The following is a 23,273-nucleotide window of genomic DNA, read 5'->3' as shown; positions in this document are numbered from 1 at the left end:
TATCATATTCTTTGAGCATGGCAATTTTTTATTGGTAGAGTACAAAAACAAAGTTTCCACAACTTATATTTGGGTGAGAAGAAATGTTGAACCAGCAACATACTTTTAATCCATTCACAGAAAGTTCATAGCAATAGGATGTCAGTGGATAACTTTAGCTAAAAGTGCTAACATCACCTTTTTTCCTATTTCATTTTCCCTCAAACTACAGGAGCCCAAGTGAATAGAATCATAGCCTAAAGGCTGCAGAAGAGTAATTAACTGAGGTGTCTTTGTTCCCTGATTTTTAATTTCATCTGTTTTATAACTCAAGTCCCAGGAGTGCATAAAAAGATATGATACCTTCTTTGGCCACTGAGCTGACACTCTAAGTGATTGGAGTGTCTATTTCCATGCTTTATATTTATTTCTTGTAATAAAATGGGTTCAGCTACTTCAGTATAAAAATGACTACTTAAATCAACCGCTGGACGTGACATTTAAAGATTCAAAGCAGAGCCCTGTGGATGTATTGAGAACTGGAAAATACAAATATGCTTTACTGAAAGGCAATCTAAGAGTTCAGTCTGTTCACTTAATCAGTAGAAACATTAAAGTTATTTTCATCACAGACTGTAAATACCTACAAAAATATTAACATTTGCAGAGACTACATTTCTAGCTGCTCTCAGATTTACACACCAGGCTCAAGAAACTGGAAACAAAATCCAGAGAAGACCAGAAGAAAAGTACAGCTTTAAGTGTCATGATTGTTTCACCACTACACATTTTAAAATCAAAAAATATGCAAATGGTCAAAAAGCAGCTCTAATCTAGGGCAGACAAACTATCCAACATGAAAGACTGAACAATTGGGAAATTAAGTGACATGTGGCATTGGAATTCATGCTAACAACTGTGTTACTCTTCTATTTCATCATCTGGTTGGTCCAACAAGCACCAGACCTGTGCCCCATCCTTTCTGAAAGTCTCTAGTAACGAGGCACCATGCTTCTTGTCCCCGTCACCCACTAACAGCGATAAGATATCTGGAATACATTTCAGCTGAAAGAGTTAAATGCTGCCAAGTCAACTGTGATAAATAGAGGGTAACTGAAAAGTACTGTGGTCTTTCTGGTCTCCCAGTTCCTCAAATCAAACAAAGAAATTCAGCATTTTGCAAGCATCTTCCTTATCTGAACCATCAAACAAACATCATAACTCACATTAAGCATTCTGCTGAGTGCCTGTATTAGCTGCACAACCCTGCCCTCTCTTCCTGTCTTAAAAAGTAATTAGATAAAGAGTTACATAAATATTTAAATATTTCTACAGAGGTTTGCTAAGGGAAATGCAAGGCTGGGTCTGATTCCAGGCACTCTTCCCAGTACACCATCAAGTATAAATCATCCTGGGAAACATTTTATTCATTTCAAGTATTGTGAAAAGGCCACTTTTATTTACAACGTAAGTAAAATAGAGATTTAGAGAATAGATAAATATCCAATAAGAGAATTCGCAATTTCCCAAAATATTTTTCAATGTTTTTTCAAGTTAAGCACTTCCAAGAACACAGTGCCCTTAGATAAGCATCACACTAAGCATGCTTGAAAAATTACCTAAGATTAAGATTTTGCTTCAAATTGATACATTTCAGCCTGCACAGGAAAATAATTAAGGCATGCCACTCCCTTTATTAACATTAAGCATCTAACTGTACATGTAAAAACTTATTTCTCAAGACTTAAAACACTCAGAACCTCAGCCATCACTTCAAAGAAATCCTGATGTACTGAGCTGATACTTGGAAAAAACCACACACATTATTGCATAAAACCTCAACAAAGAAGGCAAAAGAAGCTGTACCAAGGGCAGTCTCAGCTATGCTCTTTGCCATATCCCCACCACTTGTCCTGGAATCATCTATTTATTTCAAAAACATTAATTTTTCTAAAATTATTTTCCCTCTATATCTAAAAGCATTTCCTGAGAGCCTGGAATCCTTGAGGCCTTCCAAGGACACTAGCACTCATTCCACCCCTTTCCATAATAACTCTCCTGTAATCTTGACCTCATATCTAAGCCAGCAGGGCACTGCAGAAAGTGACTAACACCACTTGGTCTGGTGTTCCCATTTTCTCATGAAGATCTCATCTTCTCTCCATAGACAGATGATATGTGAGCATGGAGTGTTCTGGTTTGGACAAGCCTAGCTCCTTTCTCTGTATGTGCTGCTAAATATTCTCTGGTACCCAGTGACAGGACACATGGGAATCATTGAAGTTGTACCAGAAGAGGTTCAGACTGGACCTCTTAGGAGACATTTCTTTACTGAGAAGGTGACCACTCACTGGAACAGGCTTCCTAGAGAGGTGATTGATGCCCCCAGCCTGTCAGGTTTGAGAGGTATTTGGACAGTGATCTTAAAAGTATACTTTAATTTTTGGTCAGCCCTGAAGTGGTCAGGCAGTTGGATTACACAATCACTGTAGACCCCTTCTAATTAAAACATTCTGTTCCATCCTATCCTATATCCTATCCTATCCTATCCTATATCCTATGCTATCCTATCCTATATCCTATCCTATATCCTATCCTATCCTATCCTATCCTATATCCTATCCTATCCTATATCCTATCCATCCTATCCTATCCTATCCTATCCTTGATACAGTAAACAGTGCTAGGAAAGGACACATTTCCTGTTAAGCACATCTATATTGCTTGTCTTTAGATATTCTAAAATTCAGTCTTTATTATTGCATTGAGAGAAGGAAAGGAACAGCTCCAGGGTGAGGCTTCAAGCTGGGAAGTAGTCACCTGTCCTGTGCGCACAGTTAGCCCTCAGGTCTGTGTGGTGTCTGGGAAGTGCCACTGATCACAAGATAAATGTAAATCAGTGCATCAGCATTGCTACCTCAGTGTGAAAGTCCAATGTGAAAATGTTATGAGGCCAGAACTAAGCATAAGGTTTTGGAAAAAGTTTCCATTGTGCAGTCATGTGAACGTTTGTGCTGGTTTTCAAGATGGGCAGTCTTGACATGTGCAGACAGACACAAAAGAAAAGTGTCCATGCAGAAGAATTGCCACCAGTTCAGTGAAGGTTATAGCCATGTGTGGCACCAAGACCTGCAAGCAAAGATGAACCTTTTCCTTTACATGTAGTGTTGATACCTGCTGTACAGACTGCAGAGCGCTTGTTCTGTTTTGCTGGCCCTGTTTCCAGAGAAGACCTAGCAGAGGGCAGCAGACAACTTGGAAGGAAGAGTCTGTAACTCGGGCAAGTCATCTGGAAAGTGAATTTTCCATTTATACTCACCATTGAACTCCGTCAGCTTCTGAAGATCTTCTCCAAGCTCTGCAGTGACTGTCAGTGCCTGCTTCACCTTCAGGTTTGTTTCACTGTGACAAACAATATAAGACAAAAGCATGAACTGAAAGTCATATGTGAACTGAAGGCTTTCCTTGAAAATCCCTTCTGCTTTTGAGGACAGTCTTCTTCCTTAGATATCTGTACTGACTGTGATACTGTACACCTACTTCACCTGGCCAAAGGGTATAGATTGTCTCTTTCAGTTGCAGTGACAGGCATTCAGAGGTATTCTGAGCATGGTAGCAAAGGTGAAGTGTCTGTCTTCTGAATTAAGAGCACCACACTCTCTATCCTGTCACTCATGAAATGTTTAAACCTGAGGTATCTAAGCATAGAGGAGAGCTCTGAATCTTTTCTCCCATGGTATTCTGATCTGGAAGACTACTTCAGTCCTGGGACTAGCTAGCTGGGGAGTTGGAAATGCAATGTCAGAAAAATACTGCATTTGTTCAGGGCTTCTTAGAAGGGCTTCTAGAAACCTATTTTTAGCAGAAATCAGATGGGGAAAGCCCAGAAGGCTGTCTGTAGGGTCTTGGGAGAGACACAAAATCTCTGGTCTTGCTTAGGCCCTCAAACTGTTGCTAGTTCTGGGCAATGCAGAAAATGAAATGCAAACTGGGTCATAAAGATGAGTCAGTTCCAGTTTATTCCAATTAATACAAGTTGCAGCCCTCTGGTTTTGTGGCCAGTTGTGTCCTAAAGTGGGCAGCATTCGGAAGTCTTTGCTGTGTGCTTGCATTGGTGTTATTCTATAGCAGTCCAAAGGAGATTATCAGAGTTATTCATTACGATTATCTCACCTAGATAATCGGTCTCAAGGAAAATATTCAAGGAGAGAAAAGAAACAGCTTCTGCTGGGGATATTGCAGGAACACATGTCAAACTAACTCTCATTGCTCAAATAAAGTCAAGTCCCCTCCTCACATGACATTTGCACTCAAGAAGCAAAATTACCCACTAGAAGATATTCTTTTCAACATACCTACCCAAAGTTTATTCTACATGTTATGAAACTCTTGCTATTGCAGGTGTGCCTGCAGCACCCAGGGTCACCAGGAAGGTGACTTTGCAGTGGTGGCAGTGGTTGCACCAGGGTCAGGCTCACTTACCCGTCCAGCTCAGCTGTCTCGATGTACGTCAGGCTGTGTGGCTCACTGCTCGACAGCAACAGGAGATCAGCCTGAGAACAGACAGACAAACTGACTTGGCATGAATTCACACAGTCAGAGAGCAGTGCTGCTTGTGGTTACTGCCATATCATCACTATGACTGATTTTCTTGTGAGTGATGAGAGTGGCAGAGATTGACTGTGATCAGGATAGAGAGAAATGGTACTCACTGTCACAAAGTTGTTGTTTTCTAGCTTTATTATATCCCCCACTTGGACATTCATCCATTTTTGCTCCTTTAACCTGCAAGGAAACCTCTAGTAAGTCAATACATACAGCAAATGCCACTTGGGAAAGTGAGGAACTTAGCTCTGCTCCTGGATCCAGACTTAGGTGCCATCAGGACTTGGGAGCAGGGCCTGCCATGATGTGTCCTAATCCCTACTAAGCTGGAGGACCACCACAGTACAAAAAAAAAGCAGTAAAAATCAATAAAAGCACTGTTTGGGTTGACCCATGCTGGATTGCGACCAAGCCCCACATTAGCAGCACATTCCATGTGCACTATCCTTGTCCTTGTCTCTGCACTGACTACTCCCTTCCTTCCTTCTCTTAAAGGGCCACATTGCCTCAAAAACCCCTCTCTGCTTTGTGTGAGAGACTTCATCTGGGAAAACTGCAGAATGTGTAAGGTTTTCTGAGTAGTGCTAAGGGCAAGAGCTGTCAGGAAGGTGAGCGCAGGTGCTTTGGCTGTGCACTTGCCTGTCTGAGCCGTGTCTTCACAGCACTGAGCTGGATGTGCACACAGGAAGCCAGCTAAATTGCAAGCACCAACACAGCCACGTCAAGATAGCTGTATATGCAAATTCTAGAAGTGAGAAAGATCAGTCTCAAAACAGGACTGGGAGCTCAAGCTTGAACTCAGTTCAATCTTGCTTATTCAGTGTTGATCAGAGCTGGACAGGATCTGTGGTTACCAGGTTTTGAAAAAGGCAAAATATTATAAAATTTGTGTGTCAAAAATTGTTTCCTAGAAACAGTAACTAATGCACAGTAAACTAAGAAACTGGTTTACTAACAGAGAGCACAAAAAACTATGTCCCTATTCTTCCGTTTCCAATTATATATTTGACTGTCTGATCATCTGTTGGAGTTTGCACAACGTACTGCTATCTATAGTGTGGAAAAGAGTCACAAAAGACTTCACAGTTGTCTACAGCTGTGTCCTATGCATAGTTGGACTCCATGGAGATGTAAGTAAACAGCACATCTGTCTGCCATGAGAGCCAAAGCCTCTGCTGTTTTTTTCTGCAGGAAAGAACAGTGCTAGCAGTACAATGTCCAAAGCACGCAGCTGAAATGTTTTGGGTACATCTAAGCCAGAAGTGCTACACACACTCAAAGTATAATGAGCTATAAAGCTATTCCAGCTTCTTAATTTGAAATATCTTGTTGATAATACCTAGTTTTGCTTAATCAAAATAAATGCTATGAGTGTAAATGGACACAGAAAATAACTTCGCTTATTACTTCTGGGGTAAGGAGTAAAATAATACAAGACTCTGAAATTCTTACTTAAACACCCAGGAACAGGGAAAGAATTTAGTTTTGCCAGCATAAGGTCACAGCCATAATATCTACACAGATTCTGGTACTGTGTCTAGTCTTCATTAATCAGACACATAGTCCAAAACTGCGTGATGAACTAGTGGTGTGAAACACAATTCAATTTTAAATTATTTAGCAATCCTTGACAATCACACACACACAAAATCAAAAATATTACTAATAAAATGCTTTTCCCCGTGAGAACTACAGCAAAAAGGACTTACATGCCATTGATCAGGACCTGGACTGGGCGGTTGTTGACGTGTTTGTCACTTTTGTGTCGATTCTGAAAATTGGATCAGAAGGTTAAAAGGCATTTCCAGGAAACCAAACACACAGGAGCCGTAGGCAGTTCATTAACATTTTAGGTTTCCACCCAGCTGGTTGACTGGGTCAGGCAGATTAGGGTCACAACTGAGTCAGTGTCCAGCACATGTTTACAGCAGTGACACAGAGTATAACCAGACTACAAAGGGCAACAGGCAACACTGGGCTTGTTCTGGGAGAGGAGGAGGAGGGTAGAGCTGTACATGTCACTTAAGCACAGCCCTGACTCAGCTGACACTGCTCCCAGCCACCTCAGTCTGTAAACACCAGAGAAATTAATTCCTCTGCTCTTATATGGGAAGTGCTCAATGATGTTCTGGCATTGTTCCATTGAACATCAAAATTATTTTAATAATGAGAGAAAATAAGATGCTAAACTCAGCTTTAATATCACTCTGTGAAGTCAGTTGGGGTTTGACCATTAGCTCTGATGGCAGCAGACTTTGGCCAAAGCTGATCAAGTTTGAAAAATCACAAGTGGGTTGAGCACTTGCTTCCTACTAAATTTTTTTCCACCTACATTTTGCTAGATGACAGAGGATGAGTTTTCCAAAGTGGAAGCCTAAGAAAAGATTGCCTGCATCCAGACATATCTATGAGTGATCACATTTTCAGACATGCTGAGCAGTTTCAGAGAAAGTCAATGGAGCTGCTGGACTGCTCAGCAATTTGGAAATTCTAGCTCATGTTTCAGTAAAAACTATAGATTTTGGGGACTTAATCTCAGACCCCATCTGCGTGCCTGCCACCAGCTGTGTTTAAGCAGTTTGTTTCAGATACTGTGCTGAAGAATCACAAGCCAACTCCAAAGTACAGGTCAGAAATACAGATCTTACAAAATCATCAATGGCATCCTTGACTCCTGATACAGCAAGCACCAGCACCAGGGGCACCACTGTTGTAAACCAGGCCAGGGAGGAAATCTGAGGAATCAACTGTAAGAAGAAAAGACCTGAGTTAAGACATTTCCTGCCAGTTCAGAAAACCACTGCTTCCAATCAAGCTGCAGACAACATTTTTCTATGATAACTGAATATAGATAAAGACAGAAATGTAGCTTCATCCCTGATATGTGACCCCCTACCAAAGGTGGGAGAGCCAGGGAACACATGTTTTCCTTACAAAACAAGTTGTAAATGAAGCTAGAAAAATGGAGCAGTCAGAGAGTGTAGTAGGTTGCTCTTTCTTGTTTGCAGAATTAGGATTGTGAAATCTCCAGGGTATTTCTTTGGAAGTACTGACATGGACAAGCCTGCTGTGAGGGACTCGAGCTATCTGAGCAAAACCAGCTGTGCAGAGCCATCAAAAGCTTCTGTTTTTTTGTTTTAGTAACTTTTCACATTTTGCTAAAGTAAATTTCCAATCAATGGACAATGCAAGCTGTTGCCAGGGCTGATTTTGCTCTCTCAAGGGCAGCACAGCCATTTTTGTTTCCTACATCTTTAACAGTGAGAGGACCAAATAGTTGAAGGTGATTCTGTTATGCCATCAGTAATGCAGAGGGAGATGCCTCACCCCCACACAGTTCTCCCCTTCCTCTAGAAGCACAGCACTAGAGATGGAGGCAGTGTAAAACCAGCATTAGAGTGTCCCTCAGTTTGGATATGGGAAGTGTCAGCTCCATGTGCATTGTGAAGCTGGCATTTATGCACTGTCACAGTCCAGATGCTGCAGGCACCACAGCCCTGCCCAGCTGTACAGGCTGCAACTGCTGCCTTCTCACCTATCTTGGAAAATGCATGTCCCACTGGTCTGTGACAGAGGAGGGGGAGACAGAATCCCCACAGCCTGCCCATCACATCCACTCTTGATGCAGGAATAGTCCCACAGGGATGGAGTGAGGAAAAATAATTAAACTAGGAATATGTAGACTAATGCCTGCCCTCTTTAGGCTACCTTCATGTAAAGAAAAAGCCGTGTGCTTTTATGTATAATCAACCCTAGATGGCCCAACAAAACACACTGTGGAAAATCTTACAGCAAATACTTTGAAATACTATGAATTTGACAGACAAACAGCTAGAGTGCAGTACAACAACACAGGAACTGTGCTCTCAGCTTAGCTAAAAAGGTACCTTCTCTTGAAAAATATACCTGCACTGAAATTTTAAAAATTCATTCCCTGTAAATAAGCAAAAAAGATCATATGTGTTTTGCTGAAGGCTTAAAGCCTTTTTAAAGGTGAAATTGTGAAAAGAAAAGCATTTGAAATGGGTTATTTTGCAAATTTGTGTGCAGTGAAAGGGTCAATTATAAAACACTGAGCTTGAAACATAATCAAAATTATACCCTTCTTTTGATAATGTGTATTCTGATATGACTCAACAATGGCAAGGTGCAAAGGGGCAGAAATCCTGATATCAATTTATCTGGTGCATTCAGCTTTCAGGGTATCATTAGCAAGAGGATGGGCAAAGTGCAACTCAATGCCATTACAATCCACAGGGTTCAATTGTGCTGCCAGTGTCTGACACGCTCCATACTGGACAGCTTCCTCACCCTGGAGAACTGGAGCACCTTTTTGCAAACTTGCCACAACCTTGAGCCTTCCTGATATTAACTCCTTCCTTCCCAAGGAAACACCACAGGTTACATAGATGTTGTCCTTTCTGTTTCCTTTGTGACTGCCTGTGGAATTCACCTTACAATCTATGGGTAAGAGACAGCTTGGCTTTATACTGCAGGATGAGTAAGTAATGCAAATCTGAGGACAGTCAGGAGCACTCAGATACAGACACAGAGGGATAGTAGGGCAAGGCATGAAAAAGTTGCACAATTTGTTGAAAACTAATTAACATTTTTTTTCTTCATTTAGTTCAAACCTCATATCCAAAGGTAAAAGAGAAAATTGCTTTTTTCTGCCCTACTTTCTATGTACTGTAAGATTTTACTAAGATGCTAATTCACACCAGGAATATAGCTTGCTCATTACACCTGTCAAACATAGACTGGCTTTGATAACAGAGAACAATCTGCTGGAAACAACACAGTGATTTCATACCTGCAAAATCAGCAAGAAAAGGAAGTAAGCATTGGCTATTCGCTGAAACTGTTCAAACAGGTTGAGAGGCAGGAAAGTGAAGAAATTATATTTCGATGTTTTAATTGAATTGTTCTGTAGGGAAAAAAAAGATAAAATAAGTAGGATTGGTAAAACAGGAAACAAAATTACAGCACAACACATTTCAACTGTGTCTTACTTGCTTATATTTAGCAATAGCATTGTTTCCAACAGCAGCTCAAAAAGCGTTTCCTTTTTCCCCACACAATCATGCCAAGTTTGGATAAACAGAGAATTCCTCTTGGAATGGGTGAAAACATGATGATCAGCTTATGCCACTGCTGCTGCAGGTAGATAAACTTGTATGTAGTTGGTCACAACATCTTCCTTTTATTCATAAGTCTTCTTACTTACACAGTACACGAAGCAATTTGAGAACTGTACCCAGAAAACTACAATTTTGCTGTTAGCATCTACAAAGCAGGGCTGGAAAACACATGCCAGGTCAACCATCTGTAGCTTGTTTGATGCTTTGAAATACCCATTGGCTGGACAACCCTACGTGAGGCATATATAACATATACCCAGGAGCAGGACATCATTATTATAATTTTCAGCTCATTCAGCAAACTTTCAGCTCAGCAGCTTCAACGGATCGTTTGTTTCTATTCCACAAAAATAACTTGGATGTGGCATTGTGCAAACAGTCACTGATACAAGAACTCACCATTTCAGTAAGCAAGCTGAAGCTCTGTTCCCTATTTCCAGTTTCCTTTTCTAATTATGGGACAGCCCCTCCAGCCACAAGAAGTGGCTGCTCCCCAGCGTGTCTTTTGCAAACCACAGAAAGACCTAAGCTTGATTTTGCAGAACTGGGTATTTTCTTCCCCAAAGATCAGAGCAGTCTGGTCCAATACTTGCCACTAGCCAGACAGGCTCAATCCATCATACTGACCCACCAGCTGCATCTGTCTCTAGTTTTCAGGTGTGCTAGACCATCTTTTCATAACAGGCCCTGGTCCAGGTTTAGACCTGGAAGGATGAATCCCATCTGTTGCAAGAGCATCTTAAATTTTTACCCATAGAAGTTCTCCAGACAATGCCCATTTAAGCCCCTTCCAGAGAATCTACACTGTGACAGCACAAGGAGGCAGATATGAAGGACACCTGAATTTCATAACAAATATGCTGGTTCAATAGCAGAGAAAGTGGTGATTGCAGTACTTGTAATAGCCTTTAGATATTGCTGAGATGGTGGGAGGACAGGAGCTACTAAGTATGAATCACAGCCCACTTCTTATCCATGCATTAATCCAGAATCTCAACATCTACACTGACATGCATCAGCATGTTTCCAACACTAAACCAATTATTTCAGGTTACCATTGAAAGGTATGTGTGGGGGAAGCTATTCCATTTTAGGCAGTTATTGGATTTCTTTGTGTTCAGATACACATTATAGCATATGTTCTTCAGCATTAAAATAATGTTTTATCCCTTGGACAAGCCAAATGAGTAAATCTCTAAAAGGGCAGGAATTAAAAAAGCCTTCATAGAAGAGCTAGCCAAATCCTCCTGTTGATTTCACTCTAGCAAGAAAAGATATTTATCAGTGATCATCATATACACAATATTGCCAGTCTCCTGGTATCATGTAGCTACCTGCAAGTGTGGTTAACTCTGCCTGTGCCATGACATGTAGTTAAATTTGGTTTATTTCAAAATCCTTAACTGTGAGGTATGTGTTGTGGACAGGCTCCATGGACACTGCTGAAACAGAAGCAATGGAATAACAGCATCCTCTGCAAACCCAGCATACTGGGAACTAAATTGCTTGATAAGGCTGTGTGCATCAGGCACAGAGTCTAGCAGATTTTTTAATAAAAGCTGGATCTAAATATATAAATCTGCCGACTATTCTGAAGAAAAGTGTCGTGACCACTTACTTAAAGAAAAAACAGAAGATTGTTGCTGCAGGAAAAAGTAAATGCAGGGGACTTGACCTTTGTGCGTCAACAGATTTCAGAGGGTCACATATAACATGGGAAAAACTACTTGGTAAACACTCAGATAAAGTTTATAGATCTTTGCCTGCAAAAATCTCAGAGGGGAATAAGAAAAGAATGGGAGTGGTTTATTTCAATTCCTGCCTTCTATTTCTGTCCATTAATTACGTCAGGAAAATCATTGAATGAACCACAGCCATTCATTTTATTTCCTATTGCCATTAGACATGGTAAAAACCCCAGACATAACAGCTTCCAAATGCTTAACTGCAGGAATCTGGATATCCAGTGTTTTCTCTATAGCTGTTCATGATATTGTTGGGCACATACAGTCTTTTGAGATACTAGGACACTTTACACTTGAGGATAAGGACAGGGGGTATTATCATAGATCTTCTCATTATGCTAGAATTGATAATTAAAATTAATCACCAGGAAAAAAAAGATCTTGCAATTGCTATAAATATTTCTAATTCAACACATAACTTGTTTACGGACCTCAGGAGCTAAAGGCATATCAATAGCAAATTATAATGACAAACTAGAGAAAATTTCACTCTTTCCACATCAAAGCTCTGCATTTCCTCATCACAGATACAGCTGAGGCACTATGCAAGGTGTCATACAATCACAGAGACATAATGGTTTGGGTTGGAAGGGACCTTAAAGATCATCTCATTCCAACTCCCCTGCCGTGGACAGGGACACCTCCCATCAGGCCTGACTGCTCCAGCCTGGCTTTGAACACTTCCAGGGATGGGGCACCCACAGCTTCTCTGGACAACCTGTGCCAGTGTCTGAGCACCCTCACAGTAAATGATTTCTTCCCAGTATCTAATCTAAACCCACCCTCAATCTGAAGCCATTCCTTTGCCCTGTCTACTACATGCCCTTGTAAAAAATCCCTCTCCATCATTCCTATGGGCTCCCTTCAGGTACTGGAACGCCACAGTTAGGTCACCCTAAAGCTTTATCTTCTCCAGGCTGAACAAACTCAATTCTCTCAGGTATCAATTATGTTTTCAGGCAATACTACAGGACTGTGTGCTTTGACAGCTCAGGCTCTTGGCTAGCTACAGGAAATCTCAGCTGGCCTCTGCTCTGGATCTTATGGGATGCTTATCTATTATGTGATGCTTAACATCATCAAACGCTGTCACTCTTTAGAGCTGGACCAGAACCTGACTCTAGGGTGGGAGGGGTGCTACGGGAGCCTGCACCATGGCAGTGCATTAAGCAGTGCACCATGCAGCCATCATTTCACAAACAATGCCTCCAACACATCATCTGCCTCATCTGCCTCACTGTCCTGCCTTCAGTGGGGGAGACTCCCACAGAGAAAAAGTCATGGAGAGGAATAATCTTTGTAACAGCAATTAGGTATTGAGAGACTTTACTGAAACTTCCCAGCTAAGAACAGCAGTTCTGTGGGTAAGCACAAAGATGGGGATGGGGAGCTTTATATTTACTCCCTGCTCTTATCTTCTGGCTGTCCAAGGGCAGTCCCTGGAGGAACCTGTGTCCTAAATGAGCAGGTCTGAGCTTGGTTACCCACAGCAAGGCTGAAGTTCTCCAGATGCGAAGCTTGACACCAGAGCAATATTGTCTGTGGGTGAGGGATTATACTCATCTGCTCTTTTCAGGGGCTAGATTCACACCTCGTGGAGGTGTGACTCCACCAAAATGCTGTCCCTAAGAATAGTGCTCATCTCTCCACAGTTACACAAGTCCAGATCTGGCGGATGAGCTGTTACTTTGGGGGTGTTTTCAGAAGCCCGCCTGTGACGTCCGACAGCAAGCAAAATTCAGCAGATGGCTCCTACCTTAGATCGCTGAGCAAACAAATCATCTCCTTGCCATAAAAGCACTGGAAATAAGATCAGTGATGCTTTTGTGGCTAGATTATAGGGGCTAAAGGGTATGGCAAGGTATTGACCCTCTGAATTTATACCCCTGGCTCAGTGACATAATAGTTCCCAGTAGCTGGACAACCTAGCCATAAGTAAATTTTAGCAAGACTTTGGTGACCCCACAGGGAGGTGTTATGCCACAACACTTGGCAGTTTCCCTGGTACTTGTGTAGCACAGAACAGCTAAGCAGAAGAAATGTCTTTCCCAGGTGTTTTGGTAAAGCCTTGCCAAGTAGGTGGCAGAAGTACAATTCCATGGCACTCTAACTGCAGCAGTGCCATTGGAAAGCACAGAGAAGCCATAAGCAGAAATGTGACCAAAAGGGCTGTGAATGTGCTTGTGAAAAATGTTAATAAACTCATATGCTGCCACCAAGGCTTTGTTTTCACAGGAAGTACGGAACAGTCAGACCAGATCAGTTTTAAGACTCCCAAGTTCACTGACTTATTCCTGAGGGCAGGCAGCAGTCCCAGCTCAACAGAAGACTGATAAAGGCCAAAATGATGTGGCGGTGTTAATCTGGTCCCTGTAAAAGTCCCTGTAAAAAAGTAAATCCCCAGAAGTAACAGACTGGCCATACACCAGAAAAAAAAAAAAGTCAATTTCCAAAATACAGCTCTCTTTTTCCCCCCATTTTTTTTCTCCCATTTTTCTTTCCTTCAAACAGAAAAAAGACAGGAATGTCTTACATATGCAACCCCCTGACCCTCTCTTGACCGCACTAATGAAGTGAGTTCCAGGATCTCATCACTTGATGGGTATGCCAGGAAAATCTGCAGGAAAGTGTGACCACTGGTTGTGTTTCCCTACGCTGTTGCTTCAGTTTGGTGTCACCCCATTACTGAGCAGTTAATCAGTGTTGTGAGTGTCCTTGTCACGCTGGTGCAAAGGAGCGCACAGGGCTTGACAACACCATGTCATTGCTCACCAACAAGCCAAGCACAACACCTAAAGGTCTTGTCTCCTAATCACCCCCTTTGACAGCTCTGTGCTCTTCTGTGGCTTAGTTCAGCACCTGAAGCTGCTGCTGGGCAGGAAGGAGGAAAGAAGGTGAGGGCAGAGCACAACTGAGTGGTGCAAAGGAGACAAACCCCAAACCATTGGTTTATTTCCATTATGGTCTCACACAACAAGACTCTCGGTAGGAGTATTCTCTCCATGAGACTTAATCTGATGAAGAGTGGAGGACTAGATCCAAAGGACTCGGTGGACTTCACTGAAAACCACAGCTCAATCTTTATGTGCTTCTCAGGGGCTTAATATGCCTTGAGGGCCTTGACCTCACTTGGTGTCTCCATCCACAACCCCTGTCCAGAGCTCAGGAGTTCACTTAAGCTCAGCCATGTACTTTCTATCCCCTTTACCTGAACTGTGTTGTAGAAATCCCCATCTCCACACTGTCATCTGTCCTAGTTTCCCAGATATATCTACCCAGCTCTACTTCCTTGATGGACCTTGGGCCTCTGGTGAAGATTTGTCTTCAGTCCTGTCTCTCACCACTTCTGCCTGGGCTCCCTAGGAGGGCCCTGGACCTGGTTCATCACCTCACCTTGTCTGGGATGGTAGGATGGACCCCATCACCAGCATCCTGCCCTGTCCCTGTCAGCCAGATGCTTGCCAAATGAAGGACAGCACAGCGGTATCGCTGCTGTAGCTGTTCCCTCAGGGACTACTGAGACCACTTTTCACTTCATCAGACCACACTCCCTTCAACCTTGAGCATGAGGGACACTGGGAAACACTTGCAGGCTGAGACAGGAAGAGAAGGCAGCTGGTGCCACAGCCCTGACCACCCTGATAAGGTCCTTGAGGATCACCCACCAGGCAGCCTTCTGAGATCAAAGCATGCAAGCAAAAGAGGTGGAGAAGAGTCTGGGCCACTGCCAGGGTTCCCTGCTCTCCAATTAAATTTCAGAGATAAGAACCCAGCTGGCTGATCCTGCCCAGGACAATGTGTATTGGCTATAGGAAGTCATATACATCCCTCCTATTTCACTAGAGACTTCATCAGGTGACCCGAGTCCAAGCAGCCCCCTTGCTGCTGGTCCTGATGAAAGAATGCTGATTTGACCCTGGGTCCTGATCCAAGATGAAATTTGTCATTGACTCATAGGCCTTGAATTTCCTTTCCTATTGTCTGAAAGCCAATTTCAAAGTTGTTTTCGCAGCTCTTCATGACGTCCCAGTGCAGCTGTGCTAAATTCCAATGTGAAAGCAAAGAATTAAAAAAGGAACTAAGATTAGAGCAAACATTAAAAGCCTTCAGAAGAGATTTTCCCCTCCAGAGTGTTGATGGATAGCCCATCGTGGTGGACATACAGAGGCTGTCCCCTCTGTAGCTATGCTGGGGAGAGTGCAGACAGATTTAGTTGATTAAAGCTCTTAAATCTTGCTATACCACATCTGCCACCCTGTTTTCCACTTTATTTCAGTCTTCACACAAACAAACCTCTTTCTGAATTCAGGAAGGATCTTTCTTTCTACATTGTGAATAAACACAGGATTAGGATTTGATTTTTCATTTTTACTGACCTATATTGAGCCCTTTTCTCTGCTACTAGAAGTGTCTTTTCATGTCACTCATTCACACTTGGTTTCTGAGTAATTCCTAACTGATTTTGGGAGCTGGTGGGTAGTGCACATACCTTCACACTCAGCCCTTCCAGTGAACTGCACAACACTTTGTTTTAAAGTTTGTTTCATTTTTCTAACCCTTCTGCTCAACAACTGCTCAAGGCTGGAGAAGTGTGGCGGGCAAGGACACACAGCAGTTTAGCATCTCCTGTATTTTCTGGCACTTCTGGGAGGGAATTTGCCATCTGAAGTCTCCTGCAAGTTGAAGTGTGATGGAGGTGGACATGCCCTTGCATGCACTGGCAGACATGGCTTTCCCTGGTGCAGCACCAGTTCCTGCAAAGCTGGTTTGAGCCATTCGAGTCTTGCTTCATACCAGGAGGGCCACCTTCCAGCAGCTGCCAGAGCTGATGTCAGACTCCGCACATAATAGACTTTTCAAGTCTTTATCGGCTCGTCTCTTCATTCACAGATACCCTGGAGACTTTGCACGGGCAAGGGACAAAGTCCCACCAGGAATAGGGATATTCAGGGACAACATACCCACCTCTGGCTGTACTTTCCCACTTCCCTGTTCTCCTTGTGATAAAGGACAAAACACCTCTGTACCTTTGATCTATGCCTACATAATAGAAATTGTCCGTTTAGTGAAAGGCTCAAATCTTAACACCAGGTGGGACATAAAATCTGGCCTCAGCACTAAGTGAATACACAACACCTAGGTTTGCATTTTCCTTTCTTTTTCCTTATCGGCCTTTCTCTGCAACTGCCTCACCCTAAAGAATTTACTGCCTCACTTAGCTTTGTTACAAGAACCAGTTCTATAGGTTTTACGGCTAATGTGGCCTTACCATACAAAGAAATCTGAACCTCACTCCTGTGACTTTCACTATCTAAAATACTTTTAAAGATTTGTTATATTGGTGGGTTTCCTTTGGATCTTGGTGGTTCTTTCCCCCTGAACCACATTCTAGTACTCAGCAGTGCAACCCCAACATGATGAGACAAATCTGAAGGTGAGGAAAGTACCCAAATTTAATGCTTGCCTAGAAGAGTTAACTTTCAGGAGCATCATGGATATGTTATGGGACGATGTCAGGAGACTATCTCCCTTTTCATTTCCACATTCTTCAGCAATCTACAGCATGGGATCTGAAGTAATTTATGAGCAAGGTTAGTTCTTTTCATACACCATAGCAGTGTGGAGTAGTTGAATTGAACTTTTGTGAGGACTTATTGGAAATAAGCAGCCCAGGAAATTATGTGCAGCCCTGTACAGTTAGGGCAGTTCTTGCATCAGCACCTAAAGTCTGTTAGTATCTCACCATCCACTAACCACTTCAAGGCTTGTCTCTTTTTGGGCAGTTTTCTGGATATTCTAAGCCTCAGTCTACACAGGACTCCAAAATCACAAGCCATAGCTGACTAAAATGAGAGGCATGATTACCAAAACTAACTGCCAAGTTTTAACACATTATACTGAGTTGGCTTTTTGGCTGCCTTCACTTTATCACCTGATCACAAACTTATGGAAATCCTGAAGTGTTCTCAAAGCTGTCTACTCAATTGTGGCTATTTGCAAATCCTTGGGCACAATCAAGCAATCAGCTGGGAAGCAGTGTCATGCAAAGTCAGTTTCTGAATGGCTTTTCACAGAATTAGGCCTGGAACCAGAAGAGTTGCTCATTCCCTCTACACTGACATCACTGCCCATCTCCCTCCTACTTTCCTGTCCCACTACTGCACACAGCAATCATTCAGTGGAAGATTACAAAAATAAGTGTAGTGGCAATACACACCCCAGAACACTACTAACAGGTTGTGTGCAAATCAAGTTCATTTCCCCAGTCTCAGATCACCAGTCTTGATAAGATACATATTCATGCTGCATAGTACTTCACATATATATACTTCCACACATTTAATATTCACATTACACCAGCTCTGCACCCTGGGACTCTAACCCATGTTGTGTAATTCATGGATGAGAAGTGACCACTGAAAACCACCACGCTGACATTAGACAAACCTGCTGGCAAGTCAGACTGTCCCCATCATGAGAAATTAGTGTGTTCTAAAGTGCTTCGTTTTTTCAGTTCTTTCTCAGCCAAGAAAATACTTGTGATGTTCCTAAACCAAAACATGATTCAAAGGAGTTCCCGAGTAACTGAATGATTAATTTCACCATTGGAATTCAGATATTCAAAGGACAAAAATTCACAACATTCACTTCGGTATTAATTGGCAGCTGCAAACACTTTGAAAGAATGAAGCTTCAGGATGGGCCTCACAGAGGGGATGTCCCTTCAGGCAGGCAGGACAGATCTAGTGCTGAGCTAGCCCTCCTCTGCACACAGCATCAGAAAATGGTCCACAAGCTTTGGAAATCAAGTTGCCAAGACGCTCCCTGGCGAATTAGCCTGGCAGACCTGGGACACAGCCAGCCTGTGTCAAGGCCCACTTTGGAACCACAGATTTCACAGCACAGAGTGAACCTAAATAGGCTATTAAGAATCTGGCAGAAAAGCTGGCAGAAAGCCACAAGGGCCAGATTCAAAACCTTCCTGATGATTTCACTGCAAAAGCTGAGGAACTGACATATTTCCTTTCATGTTTTACTTTAAATGGAGACAAATTCCCAAAGAAAACTCCTCCCAGGTTCCGTTATTGAGAGGCCTTGGAGCCTGATCCTGCAAACACTTTGTCTCACAAATAATTTTCTGGAAGTGTGCAAAGTCACTGTGTCATGCTTTTCCAGAATCGGATCTCCTTCAACTGCCTATTTTTCAGGCTGACTCAGCAGCAATCCACCTCTGATGGTTCATCTGGCTTGTGTTTGCCTGGTTTGCAGAGCTGTAGCTGGCATGCAGTTCTGTTCACCCCTTTGAAACAACACTTGAGACATGAAGCAGATGCAGCTACATCTGTGACTACATCTGCATGAAACAACATACGCTGGTTACTTACAGCATATTCGAACTGCAGATTAAAATCGCGGTTGTTTGCTTGAAGTTGTCTTTCTTCCTCTGCAAAGAAAAGGAAACAAATCAATCATGCTTGAGGGTAAGCAGAGTCTATACAGATGTGAATGAAGCATCAGAAAGTGCAAGCAGAGCTGCTAGAAGAGAGTGGCACAGTGAATCAGAACCCTGTGCCAACAGCCCCAAGTCAGGGATCTGGCATTGCTGGTGGCACTGCTGGAGCTGCACTGTGGACTGGTACCATGGAACCCAACACCACGTAACAAGTGTCCTCTACCCACCATTCACTGCAATGCCAGTGCCTGGTCAGGTTGTTCACTTTCTGGGTAGGAGTTCCCACTTAACTAGTGGTGCTCACTCTTTCTGCCCTGCTCCTTCTCTTCCCCCTGAAGTCTCTGGAGCCGTTGCCATCAGCCTACATTAGCTGGTGCCCTTCTTCCAGTACAGGTACATTTCTGAGCATCATCCCACTGATGGGACACCATCACCATAGCTCTCATGAAGTCAAAAATTACTGGAAGGATACCAAAAGGTCATCAAATCTGTCCTTTACCTCTAGGCTGGGTCTTGCCTCTCTCTCCCAAAAATGATACAGAAAGTTCCAGTGATACCTGTTCTTCAATTTCATATTTGAGGACTGAAGTTTCCTTCCCCTAGGGTAGTTTTATCCTATGTGATCTAACATAAAATTGATTGCTTCAATTTCAAGAAATTTTGTCTTCTCTCAGGAGGGTGAAAGGTGGTCTTTTGCTTCCCCTAAGTTCCTTGTGCTACTTGCCAAGGACGCAGAGTACAGACAGGGGAGGGGATTGTCCCACTCTGCTCTGCACTGGTGCAGCCTCACCTTGAGTCCTGTGTGCAGTTTTGGGCACTACAGTACACAAGAGGCATAAAAACTACGAGAAAGAGACCAAAGGAGGGTGATGTGGATAGTGAAGAGAATGGAGGGGAAGCCATACGAGGAACGTCTGAGGTCACTTCGTCTGTTCAGGCTGGAGAGGAGTAGACTGAGGGGAGACCCCATCTGTGTCTACTACTTGCTTGGGAGAAGAAGAAGGGCAGGCACAGATCTCTCCTCTGGGTGCCCAGTGACATGACCAGAGGGAATGGTCTGAGGCTGTGTCAGGGGAAGTTCAGTTTGGATATCAGAAAAAGGTTCTTCACCCAGAGGGTGGTTGGGTGCTTCAACAGCTCCACAGGGAAGTGATCACAGCAGCAAATCTGACAGAGTTCAAGAAGCATTTGGACAATGTTCTCAGGCACAAGGCGTGGTTCTTGGGGCTGTTCTGTGCAGGATTCCATGAGTCTGTGATTCCAAGTTCACTGCATACTGAAGACTGTTATGCCTTATGCCAGCCTTCCCAAGGGTAAGCAGCTCCCATTTCTTCAGTCACTTCTTATGCATTGATCCCTGAGTAGGAGCATCACTCTTGGTGCTCTCCAGTGGGCTTCCCAGCTAGTTCAGCCCGTTCTGGATGAATGCCCAAAATGGGCCATGGTTTGCAGCTGAGGCCTTACCAAAGCTGACCAGGGCACAAGGGACATGCAATTTTCCTTGCAGACATTGCATATCATGCATAAGAATTCACCCAGGAGTAATTTAAAGTAATATCCTTGTGTACCACCAGCACACAGAGGATGGCTTCCCAGAATATGATCCATTTTGGCAGATCCTTTCTGGCAGAGCCAGATGCCTCATCAGGCAATGCAAATCTTTCATTTGTCCTTGCTGAACTGCATCCAAATTCTTTCAGACTATTTCTCCAACTAGTCAATTCCAATCCTATCTTTCAGTGTGCTTGTAGCTCCTGCCAGCGTGGTGCCATTCACAGATGTACTAAGTATGTTCTTTATTCTATCAGCCAAGATGTAGAAGTAAATATTGAATACCAGACTCAGGATGGGATATACCCCTGATGAATCTTTCAAGTTTCCTAATCAGTCATCAATATCTATTGTTAATGTCTTTATTTTATTTTTTTTTAATCTGGCACTCACTGTTTTGTGACTTTATCTCAAGCATGCATCTCCAGATTACTTGTAAAAATGCCACAAGTGACAGTCAAGATACATGGCAGCTATCTGAGGCTTTTTCAATAGCCCTCCAGCTACCACTAAAACAGAATTAATTTTGGTTTGATGCCTTTTTTCAGGACTGCTGACTGTTAATCATCTCTTCCCCACACACACACTCCCAGTTACTTTGAAGTGGTTTGCTGTATTGTTTTAACCTTTACTCAAGTGAAGCCAATACATCTATAATTGCTCAGCTTTTCTTTTTTCCCTGTTTCAAGATAGATGCTGTGCTTGCTTTCTTCCCAGTCTTCTGAACTTTCCTGCCTGTAAGCCAGATTCTCAAAGGCAGAGCTGCTCCAGGGCATGCTTTACCTTACCCAGTCAACCCATTCTTTCTCTATTTCAGCCCAAAACCTACCCTTTTCTCCTCTGCTTTTGTCAACTATTATGTTAGATGTCTAGAGGGGAGGGAAAAAAAAAAAAAAAAAAGCTACCACAAAACCCCACTGAGCCTCCCCAGAGACCCTAACTCTCACAGAACAACTTTTATTGTCCTTTATGTCCTTGACAGCCTTTTCTCACTTTGAGCCTTTGCTACACTGTTTGTTCTGGATAAAACAAACTGTTTTGCACCTTCTAGAGGCATCCTTCCTTTATCTGAAGCAAATGGGGAGCTTCTGATTTCACCATTTCACTCATCCTTCTGAGCCTTTCTCTGAAAGGTGATAACTTATACATGTGCCCTTAATATCAATTAATAATATATGTGTCCTTAATATCAATTAATAATATATGTTCCCTTATTATCAATTATTTAAGGAAACAACAACCCTGTCTAATTCTCCCTCCACCCCAGGATTCCTTCCCATGAGGTCTCAGCTATTAGTTCTTCATATTTATTGAAGGTTTCTTCTTGAAGTCAATGTTAAACAATTTGATACTGTCACTTTTTCCTAAGTATCATCCCATCGTTTCATAACTATCCTGTATGCACTCTCTCCAGCTTTCAGAGGACCAGCCAGCTCCTCCCATTCCCTCCCTTTAGGAGGTAATAATTTCTGAAACAACCTCCTGTCCTCTCCAAAAAATTACCCACCTCTGCACCAAAACTTTGAGCCAGATGAGTAGGTCGTGTTCTTCTACACTTCTCTCCAACTCTCTATGCCTTCTGCATAGACAGAATTCTTTATTTACCACCATGTCCTGCCTCTCAGAAAACTTTTTTATTTCTTTTTTTTTTTTCTACAAAAGACTTCTCTTCTTGGTTTGCTGTGCTTGTGCTCATTACCTGGTAGCATTACAAAGAGATCTGTAATTTGCTCATCTTGTTCTTCAAGATGATGCGTGCATTTCAGAGCACGCAGTCATAAAAGGAAAACTTTTGTTAACAAGACAGAGTTAGTTTTATTATTTTCTATCAATATTCCAGCCTCATGAATTATCACAGCACGTGTCTGCTACACCTATTAATTGATGTGTTAAGATATCTAGTTCTTCCTGTTTGTTCACTCTTGCATTAGCAAGTGTCCAAGCTGTTCAGTGCATTGAAGTGCTAGCCTTTCTCCTTCTCCTTCGATGACCCTGTAAATACAGAGCATCCCTAACTTTTAAGCCCTTTTTCAGATCACCATTTTTTTGGTCTCTGAAGGCTATTTTCATCAAGGCTTCTAATCACTAATATAAAGCTGTGTTAGCAGGCAAATGTGCTTTTCTCCTTCTTCAGGCACATCTAACAGTATCAGTCATTTTGAAATCAGCTGCCATCTGCCCCAAATGGATGATTCAGATCAACCAAGTAGCTTCATTCAGTACCTTCAAAGTGCTTAATCCTTCACTGCTTTCCTCAGATAAACGTTTGTTATCTTCACAATGGGGACAACAATGTACCGAGAGATTGGAGTCACTTATCTGGTGTGGAAGAGGAAAACAGAAGCAGAGCTCAAGAGGTCCAGGCTTGCTGGCCTTCAACTATTGTGTTGTGTACTCCTTCAGGAATTTTCCTGAAAGCAACTGGTATTCTCAGAGCTGATGAAAGATAAAGCTATTTGTGAAAAACAGAACTTCCCAACATTTGCCTGTTTCCTGCCATACAGTAAGTGCTATCCTTATCCCCTCCTCAGGGCCTCAAAGTCTAGTCCTGGAAGAAATGCAGCAGAAAAGATAAATGGTGTTAATGTAAATAGGAATAGATGACAAAGCTTTAGAGAGCCTCAGTGTCACACGGCAGCTTCTGAAGTCCTCAGTGGCTTTCTGTTTTGTATGCAGAAACGGAAATCCAAGTGCTGCAGACAACAGCTGAACACGCCCTGAGCTCCTTTGGTCTTCCCAGGGCACACTAAGGGAGCAAGAAGCCATCCCCTTTCTCAGGTTTCCCCCAGGGTCTTTGCA

The 23,273-nt window shown here is 42.7% G+C and overlaps 1 protein-coding gene across 1 annotated transcript in view; it reads right to left on the bottom strand.

The window, feature by feature from the left end:
- Nucleotides 1–23,273, bottom strand: part of LOC117010580 (phospholipid-transporting ATPase ID-like) — a 70,146-nt gene that overhangs the window by 32,541 nt on the left and 14,332 nt on the right. Inside the window, exons 3-9 of the mRNA XM_033085182.1 lie at nt 18,856–18,914; nt 9,398–9,511; nt 7,233–7,331; nt 6,294–6,355; nt 4,692–4,764; nt 4,462–4,532; nt 3,299–3,381 (exon numbers count right to left, since the gene is read on the bottom strand). Of these exons, the coding sequence (XP_032941073.1) occupies nt 3,299–3,381; nt 4,462–4,532; nt 4,692–4,764; nt 6,294–6,355; nt 7,233–7,331; nt 9,398–9,511; nt 18,856–18,914 (561 nt within the window). The remainder of the gene's footprint in view (nt 1–3,298; nt 3,382–4,461; nt 4,533–4,691; nt 4,765–6,293; nt 6,356–7,232; nt 7,332–9,397; nt 9,512–18,855; nt 18,915–23,273) is intronic.

This window comes from Catharus ustulatus, chromosome Z (assembly GCF_009819885.2).
Source record: "Catharus ustulatus isolate bCatUst1 chromosome Z, bCatUst1.pri.v2, whole genome shotgun sequence".
Lineage (NCBI taxonomy): Eukaryota > Metazoa > Chordata > Aves > Passeriformes > Turdidae > Catharus > Catharus ustulatus.
The sequence above is the reverse complement of the archived record's forward strand: the minus strand, read 5'-3'. Positions and strand labels throughout refer to the sequence as shown.